General features: G+C 41.2%; 1 protein-coding gene across 2 annotated transcripts in view; it reads right to left on the reverse strand.

The window, feature by feature from the left end:
* Positions 1-8,801, reverse strand: part of Kif5b (kinesin family member 5B) — a 47,389-nt gene extending 38,588 nt beyond the window's left edge. For both annotated transcript variants that reach the window (XM_041641492.1, XM_041641491.1), the window contains exons 1-2: positions 8,247-8,801; positions 1,256-1,343 (exon numbers count right to left, since the gene is read on the reverse strand). In XM_041641492.1, coding sequence (XP_041497426.1) covers positions 1,256-1,343; positions 8,247-8,372 — 214 coding nt within the window. In that variant the 5' untranslated portion in view covers positions 8,373-8,801. The remainder of the gene's footprint in view (positions 1-1,255; positions 1,344-8,246) is intronic.
* Positions 8,802-10,122: the final 1,321 nt, after the last annotated feature.

Below are 10,122 nucleotides of genomic sequence, written 5' to 3' on the forward strand. Positions count from 1 at the left end.
ATGATTTTGGCTCTGACACTCAATATACCATATGTAATTATTGTGAAAAGAATGCCCGTAGTTTTCCCCATCACATTTATAAAACTGCTTTTATCTCTAAACTCAGCTTTCTCTTGTTATTAAGATAACTCTGCTGTTTAATCCTAACTCATTTACTTTTTTTTTCTTTTTTGAGACAGAATCTCACTGTGTAGACTCGACTGGCCTGGAATTTACAATATAGATCAGGATACCTTTGAGCTCATAGAGATTTGGCTACCTCAGTTCTTCAAGTCCTGGATTTAAAGACCTGTGCCACCATGCCTGGCCTTTATTAATTTCTTTTTATATTAAATTCCAATATGTCTGGTAAATATCTTAAGATATTTGCTTGAAACTAAGCATTTTTAGAACTGTCAATAAATATAATAATCATAAACAACTATTTAATTGTAAAAGCCCTTTGATAAAAGGCATTTTTACAGTAAGCAGGAACTTCAGCTAATCATTCAGACCCTCTCTGCTCTCAGAGTTCTATGGTCTTAGAAAAACACTCTGCTAGCTGTCACTTTCCTTTTAACCCTTGGCAATCCCTAATAAACTTTTTGCTAATGACCATAAGATAAACCTCTGAGGAAGGAACAATGGAATAAGAATAAAAAACCTATTTCTTAATGTTTGGAAAATTATCTAGCTACTCTGTTCCATTTCTACACTACTACCTTGGAAATTCTCCCATGAATAGTGAAAAGAAACTCGCTTCTCAAGAATGCGCTGAAACAGTCTTCCCTAGGCGCAATATATGAGAACGTGGCAATTGAAAACACAACAGGTTAACTAATGGTATTCATATTTTTGTTACTGTAACTTTCTTCTAATTAACTTAGGTAAAAGGGGCAATGTATGGGAGGAGGGGGAGGGAAATGGGAAACGGGGAGGAGGCGGAAATTGTTTTCTCAACAACTAAAAAAAAAATAATGGGGCTGGAGAGATGGCTCAGTGGTTAAGAGCATTGCCTGCTCTTCCAAAGGTCCTGAGTTCAATTCCCAGCATCCACATGGTGGCTTACAACCATCTGTAAAGAGGTCTGGCGCCCTCTTCTGGCCTTCAGGCATACAGACAGAATATTGTATACATAATAAATAAATAAATAAATATTAAAAAAAATAAACAAAAAAAAGAAAGAAAAAGAAAAAGCAATGTTGGGAAATGGGAAAGATCACAAACCAAATTTTACTTATTGCTGGGATAGAACTTGACAAGTTAAAACGTTTACCTTTAACAATTTTTTTTGCACAATCATTGTACACCTGTTCTTGAGATGTGCTTGACTGGAACACACGATCAAATGCATAAGGTTTGGACTGAAAAATAAAAGCAAAAGTATTATACAAATTACAAATGAGTGAACATTTTAAAACTCAAAGACACCATGACATTCTTTAAAAATCGTATACCTATTATGCACCTTGAGGGTAAGGGGCATTAGAAAATTAGCTCCGCTAAACAAGAACATCTGTTTTTGCTCTCGTTGTACCCCAGGATCTATTCTGACAAGTACTGAGATTCAATTTTCTTTTTCTACGCCCCTTCCACTTGCTATCCATAACTCCACTTCTGAGTTCTAGCCCATCAGCTTTCCTCAGCCTCTTTAAAAGCATTTTTGTTTAGGGTTTCACTAAATTGTCCAAGTTGACCGTGAACATGAGATTCTCTTGGCTCAAACTCCCCAAGCAGTTTGCATTACGGGCTTCACCTCCAGGACTGGCTTCCATTTTCAATACTAATATTACTTTGCAGATAAGAAATATAAACAGGCACAAAAATTGTTGTTAATAATAAAATTAAAATAGGTCTGCCAATTAAAATTCTTTCACTAGCTTTGATTCAGCTTTTCATTCTTTCATTTAACAAATAGTTACGGAATGCAGATGCCATACTGACCAAGACAGATTCTGTTTCAGTGGAAGCTTAAGTAACAGTGGGGTCCACATGACACAATGAAGTGACTACAGTACTCAACTGACATACCGAGAGCACACAAAGAGAGCAGGAGAATGTCAGACATTCAGAGAACATCTGACTCACTAGCCCGCTTTTCACTATCAGCCATAATGCCAGCTGAGTTGGTGGGAGGAAGGGGTACAGGCTTTGCTAATAAGATGCTTCAAGAGCCTGGGGTCAAAAGAAGCTTGTAACATTCGAGAAACAAAAGTCTGAAGTAGTAGGAGCAAAGATCAAATACAAATGTCAACCCAGGGAAAATGACATCATATTTTGAAAGTCCTTAAACCTTCTTATGGAAGGTAATATGAACGCTGAGGACCATAGAACCACACCTGGAGAAATACTTTGATAGTCTAAGAAAGTGGCAGAGGCCTAAAAGTTTTTTTAGGAATTGGAATATGGGGCCAGTGAGATGACTCTGGGTAAAGGAGCCTGCCAAGCCTGATGACATGCTTTCATCCCCTGGTACTCATGGTAGGTAGGAGGCCTAGTAACTACTCTATAATGTTAAATTTGTTTTTTCCCTAGAGTCATACTGCTGTATGCTTTGGGATCCAGCTTTTTATCCTTTAGGAAAAACCAGGGAGCAGGCAGGTATATACCTAGACAGTCTGTCCTTCCTTTTCTCATCTTTATAGAGACCTGTTCTCCTAAGTAACCATATTATTCCTACTAGTGTTCAACCCATTTTAAAAATTAAATTAAAAACTAAAGCTGGAGAGATACTCAGCAGTTAAGAGCCCTGGCTGCTCTTCCAGAGGACCCAGGCTCAATTCCCAGCACCCACAGCAGCTCACGACTATCTGTAATTCCAGTTCCAGGGAGTCTGGTACCCTCACACTGACACCAATGAACTAAAAATAAGTAAAATATTTTTAAACTAAATCTTCTTAGACTCACTGACAAATTTTCTGCTCTACTTGATTGTTTCTTATTCTTTCCCAACCTATAACCTGACCTCTGAAGTCAGTGCTCTATCACTGACCCATACCCCTGGTACTAACCTGACCTCTGAAGTCAGTGCTCTACCACTGACCCATACCCCTGGTACTAACCTGACCTCTGAAGTCAGTGCTCTACCACTGACCCATACCCCTGGTACTAACCTGACCTCTGAAGTCAGTGCTCTGTCACTGACCCATACCCCTGGTACTAACCTGACCTCTGAAGTCAGTGCTCTACCACTGACCCATACCCCTGGTACTAACCTGACCTCTGAAGTCAGTGCTCTATCACTGACCCATACCCCTGGTACTAATATGACCTTTGTCACTGAGTTCACAACTACCTTTCCTTGAGGTACATGCATTTTATATTCTGATTTTTCTTAATCAAAAAACTAAAATATGTCAGGTGGTGGTGGTGCACATCAGTAATCCCAGCATTCGAGAGGCAGGCGGCTCTCTATGAGTTCAAGGCCAGTATGATCTACAGAGTGAGTTCCAGGATAGGCTCCATAGCTACACAGAGGAAACCCTATCTCAAAAATTAAAAAAAGAAAAACAAAATTAAAAAAAAAAAGAAATACATTTATTTGTGTGTATGCATCACTACACACATACATTCAGGACATCTTGGAGGAATTGGTTCTTTCCAACCACTGAAGATGCTCAATATCTTGCAGACTTAATTTTTTATATAAAAGTAAACAAGCACATCTATCTAATTAGCATGCAAAACTGTATTAATCTTTAATAAGTAGTATCAAAAGAATGCTTTAAAATATTTTTATGATTATCAGTACATGTCTGATACTTTATCTGTTTTATATACCCACATACCATAAGCACCACAAGACTCTCTTAGGCAAGTGGGAAAAGTTCAAGAAGCCCTGATCTACAGGGCTATCTATCCCAAACCCTCTCTTTTCCCTGTGACTTTCTACTAGTCTAGTCCGCTTGCAAATGGTGGTCACATGATGCAGCTCCGAATCATATAAAATAGTGATCTGCTAGGAGGCCCCTGAGAAAGTCTTACTTCCCTGATAAAAGGGACCACCCAGTTGGAACTGCTTTCTTCTTCTTGGAATAAAATCTGAAGCTGTAGCATCCATCTTGTAAATGCAACTACAATAATCAAAAGTAACTAAGCATGAGAGACTATAATAGAGTCTTGGAAGCAGCAGCAATATGAACCTATTTCTAATATTTCTATGAGAAAAATAAAGGTTTACTTATTTAAGCCCCAGCTGTTTTCCCTCAGCAACTGGAAACATTCCTAATTGGACTTTATTTGAGAATCAACTTAAAATGGCATCAATGTTGATTATTCTGTGATGTAGGATTCCCTTCTGTATGCTATGAATATGTTTTATTACCATTGGTTAATAAAGAACATGCTTCAGCCTATAATAGGGCAGAATATAGCCAGGCTGGAAGAGATGTGGGGGGAGGAGCCAAACAGAGGCCATGTACCTGATGAAGGGGACAGATGCCAGAACTTTACCAGGTAAGCTACAGACTTGTGGTGATACACAGAATAATAAAAATGGGTTAATTTAAGATGTAAGAGTTAATTATTAAGAAGCCTAAAATAATAGGCCAAGCAGTGTTTTAATTAATATAGTTTCTGTGTGATTATTTCGGGTCTGGGCGGCCAGGAAACAAACAAGCAGTCTCCCTTTACAAAAGTAATCCTTTTGCTAAGATGCTACTGACATATTAACATTCAATCCCATATACACAGGTTTGTTAAAAAGATAGTTTGCTATTTACTTGTTTGACAAAACAATCTTTTTGGACTGCAGTTCTAAGATATTAATTTTGAGACTGGAAAATGGCTCAGGAGTTATCTCCTATTATTGTTCTAGAGAACCTGACTTCTGTTCCCAACATCCATAGCTTACAATAGCCTGTAACTACCCCCTGGCAACTCAATGCCCTCTCCTGGCCTCCATGGGTACCTGCATGAATGCATACATGCATACGCATATGCACTCACATACACCCCAATGAAAGAAAAATAAATCATTAATTTTACTATGCAAGGCAAAAGATAAAGTTATGAATTTACTAATTGAATCTGGCTTCCTTGGAAGAAATCAAGACCTTGTGAATGAAAATTTTACAGTGAAGACCTATCTCTACCTTTTGAATAAATTAAACAAATGAAACATAAATCAGGTCTTAAGGGTTTTTTTTTCAAGTACACTTCTTTTGACTTATACATATTACACAACCTATACCTCTGTGTTTTCAAAATTACTCTATTTTACAAGCTCTAAATCACAAGAAGCATCCATACCTGACTTAGCCTTCAAGGGGATAAATTCAAGGAGTGAGTTTAACCGAACTGCATCATACCTTAGATTTTTTGAATGACTGCCATGTGAGGATGCACAGATCAAACCAAATTTGGTCATAAAGAAGGGATATGCTACCAATAGGAATTCTGAACAGTGATCTTTCAGACTGCAGTGTGTGCTGGATTTTCCTTTGACATGATGGTAAGTAAGGATGTCTCTTTCCTCTCTCAAGGTTAAAACATAAAACCAGCATTGAGATGTAAGTGCAAGTTGTGTTCTGCTTGAGGTAAGCAAGGAAACGGACAAGATAATCTAATTAGTTTTAATTCTCTTTTAATGTCAATGAATTACAGTAGGCTGGCTTCTGTTCTTGTAGCCTGAACAATATACCATATAAGGAATATGATTAGAAGACATTTAACTCTGCAGACACAGTCCATATATCTTTTTATCAGGTTCAGATCCAATAAAATGATTAAAATAAATCATGTTTTATAACTTTTTTCAATCTGGTTCTTTGACATAGAGATGTCCATTTCATTCCTTAAATTCCTTATGCACTCCCAAAGAGGCTTTTAAAATACAATTCACCAAAAAAATTGAATACAAAGACCCCAGCATATTAATATAGTTAGTATTTGTGAGAAATCAGTTCCTAACATAATGAATGAAACATATTAAATAATTTCAGTGTCCTTAATTTTCCCTTGGTTTTATAGTTTACTTTTCCATGTACTTTTTACTCATCATGTACCCAAAGTTCACTTAAACATGTTATTATTATTTACAGAAACCTTGAAACAGAAATTATGCACAACTTTTCCCAAAGGAAAGAACCTAAAATAAATGTACTTTCTGTAGTGGTGACTATTTTTCGTTTCTTTATGTATTATATGCCAAATTTGGCCCACACTAGAAAATTACTTTCTAACTTCTCTCTCAACTCCCCCTCTCTCCCTGGGGGTGGGGTGGTTGTTCACATGTAGCCCAGGCTAAATTCATCCTCATGGGGATCCTCCTGTGTTTGGAGTGCTAAGATTAAGAGTGTAAATTACCACCCAGGCTTTTAAAAACAAAACAGGAGCTCACGATTCTCTTGTCTCAGACTCACATGTTCTGTGACTACAGGTGGGTAAGCCACCATAACTTAAGACATATTGTATATCCTAAATTTTGGCATTCTAAGCAAAACAATCTTAGCGGTATTTATAGATTTGTTTAAACATGCACAAACCCCCAGAGAATAAAGACTATCTTAATACAAGTGGGAAATGAAATACATCTACCTTTAATTGTCTAAACCACCGCTGACAGTGAATAATCAATCATAGACCCTAAGGAACAAGCAGCCCCAGGTTTGATAACTAATAGAAGGTTTCTACTGACTGCAGGCACAATACACACCCCACCCCCACTCCCAGGCGCCTAAAGAAAAGGAGGATCCCTTCACTTAACTTCCCTTCCTTACTATGATGTCATTTATGGCAAAAGCATCTTGAGGACTTTTAACAAAGAACCAGCCTGATAATCATCACACAGCAGAAGCTGGTAGCGACCTAGTGGTTTTCTTTTCCTGACCATACCTACCAAGATGTGGCACTAACACATTCAACTTCCGAAACTGAACTTTAGAAATCTGTGCATTAACACATTAACATTAACTTCAGTACTATCTTCAGGCCAATGCTTTCAATCATCAATTGCTCGTCTCCTGTGACCGCTCTGTCCTATTTCTATATTAAGTAGTCTAAACGATAGACTAAATATAAAATCCCACTCAAGGAAACAATTGAGAGTAAAAACTGACATTAAAAACTGAATCCTAATAATGCATGCCTAATGCACATGGCATTCATCACTAAGATGAATTTTCTTTTTAGTTTAGCTGACTATTCTGTATACAGGCAAAATCTTAATTACCTTTAATCTTTAATTCAGAATATTGTCTCCAGAGAACTTGCAATGCTGAATAGGAAAAATTCTCATCAACTCAGTCACATTTTACACTACGAAGTATTATTTACTACTTCTCAGATTACCAAGATCAACTTTCTCCAAAATAGATTGTATTTGTACTAATATGAATCTAATAATAGTGATTTCCTCCCTTTAAACAGTCTTCACAACGCTTTGCTATTCCATAAAACCCAGTAAAGAGTGAAATTCTACATCTTTCTGATACTTATTTGGCCCAGTCTGAGTCCACTTATATGTACTATAGCATTAGACATAACTGCTAATTTCAAAGAAAAGCCACTATTTCTTTTTACAGGCCTTAATTTCCCACTTATTACTGTTAACATGAAAAGAGGGTGAACATTTGAGATGCAAGCATATTGTAGTTGCCGTTTCTCCTCCCCTAAGATTTCAACGCCAGTAGCAAGTTCCTTAAAACTTAAAACTAGGTATCTATTATTTACCGTAGAGTACAGTGGGGCCCACAGCTCAGTGATCTGGATGAACTCTGACTTCTTCTCAATTTGGAGGCAGTGCACACCATCAACAGCATCAGGAACAATGAGCACACACAGACACACACGAATGAATACATCCTAAACTAGACTCTAGAGTCCCAGGAGGAGAGTATCCTAACATACAGACACAAGCAAACAGACAAGACAACTGGCTCCCGGGACGTAGCCTCCAAGAGAGCCCTAGGGAGGAGACTATCCTAACACACACACACACACACACACACACACACACACACACACACACACACATAAATGTGCCCTAAACCAGCTCGCGAGACATAGCCTCCAGAGTCCCAGCTGGGGGAATATCCAGGCTAAAAGACATCTCCCAGATTCCAGGGCTTAGAACTGGATTTGGGGGTGACGCTCGAACCACCACGGAGTCGCCGGAACAGGTTCGATCTTCTCTGGCCTTCTGAACCCGCAAATCTGCCTCGCAAGAGCGAGCACTGCCCTGCTCCCTCCCGGCTTCGCGACAGGCCACGTCCCAAAACTCACCGCCCTTCCCGACCTCACGCGACGTGGGTACAGGGGCCACTCACCGCGATCATCACCGTGTCTTCTCCCTGGAACTTAGCGACATACTTGTCGCCACGGTTCACCTCGGACTCGTTGAGAGGTCTGAAGCGACACATCACTTTGATGTTGCACTCCGCTGGGTCCGCCATCTTTCTGGCAACCCGGGCCGCAGGCCGGGAGCCACTCCCCGCCGCTCAGTCTCGGGCTAAGCGGCGGGAGCCGAGGGGCAGGGGTCGCGAGGGCCGGGAGGGCCGGGCTCCGCAGCGCCGCGCGCCCCGGGCAGCGCCGGGCAGCGAGACCGAAGCGCTCTCGCCGGCAGCCCGCGCCCGAAGCTCACTTCCGCTCCATCATGGCGGCCATTGGCGGCGGCGCCCGCAGTCTGGGCGCTCCTCGGTCTCCCTCAGCGGCCTCCGCAGGCTGCAGAACTGGAGAGCAGCGCCGTCCTCCCTTCCTGGGACGGGCAGCCGGGCCCAGCGCTCGGCCCACTAGCCGATCCCGGCGACTCGCCGGCTTTCGGGCAGCGGACGCTCAAATCCTCCAAAGGCCGCAGACCCCGGACCGGCTGCAGGCTGGGCGGGCGGGAGGAGCACTGCGCAGGCGCAGGGAGAGGCCGGGTAACCAATCATAGCCCGCGCCGGGCCGCAGGCCACCTCGGCTCCACCTCGCTCCACCTCGGTTGCCGGTTTGGGCTCCTGAACAAGTTTTCCTGCGAGTTGAGGAGCCGAGTGCGCTACGGGGTTCTTTAAAACTCAGGAAGCTCCACCCGTCTTTTTCTTTCGAGAAGTTTGGTTCTACCACTTAATGGTGTTGTTTAATTTAGTATGACACCAGATCTCTAAAAGAAAGAGTTTGCTTTCATTTTGGCCACTGTTTTGGTTTTGTTTTTTTAGATTGCTTTGCCTTAACCGGGGAAATTTGAATTAAGGGAGGGGCATGGCCCTAGTGCAGCAGTACTCCCCCATCCCCGTCCCACACGCGCCCCTTTCAGTATGAGTTGGAGAAACATAACAAAGGGGAAGTTTCTTTAATGAAAAAAGTTTCGAAGAGATATGGAACAGAAGGGTGGGATGGAAGAAGAACCCCTTTCAGCTACCCATGACTTGACCATCACACAGATGGACCACAACATCCCAAAGATATTCGGTGAACTTCCACCACCCGGAAAATGCAACACAGAGGAATGAAAACTGGTTGCTTAAGATTGTGCCTTTAAAGGTCTAGGATCTAGGCCCTAAATAAATGTGTGAATTACATATCTAAGAAAAATATTCCGGAGGCTTGAGTTGTAGGTCAGGCATGGTGCTTGCTTTGAAAGCAGAAGGCCCTAGCTTCGACCCCTTGCACTGTAAAAACAAACAAATGACTAGCATTCTCTTCTCAGAAGAAGAATACCACAAAACTCTAAGTGGAAAAGGTTCTGAGGTGCTGCAAGGGAAAATGCTTCAAGGATAATTAGAAACCTTTTCTTATGGTTTTCAGACTTCGCTGGGAAAATGAACCATGGAACTTTGGAAAACTCCAGTGACCCATGGATTTGCTGGAGCATTCTAGCACCTCTGAAAACAAATTCAGAGTTCAATAGAGTCAACCTGATTGTCTCCTGCAGTGGAGGAGTGCTGCAGGACAATGGTCTTGTACCCTGTCACTTGTATTGTTTTAATAAAATGCCCATTGGCCAGTAGCCAGGCAGGAAGTGTAGGTGGGGCTATCGGAACAGGAGAATTCTGGGAAGAGGAAAGGTTCAGTCTGCAGTCATCATCCAGACACAGAGGAAACAAGATGAGAATGCGGCGGTGATAAGAGGTACCAAGCCTCACAGCTAACACAGACAAGAATTATGGGCTAATTTAAGACATAAGAATTAGTCAATAAGAAGCCTGAGCTAATAGGCTAACCAGT

This window comes from Microtus oregoni, unplaced genomic scaffold (assembly GCF_018167655.1).
Source record: "Microtus oregoni isolate MIOR12 unplaced genomic scaffold, Mior012 000070F_ref0000104, whole genome shotgun sequence".
In the NCBI taxonomy this organism is placed as follows: domain Eukaryota; kingdom Metazoa; phylum Chordata; class Mammalia; order Rodentia; family Cricetidae; genus Microtus; species Microtus oregoni.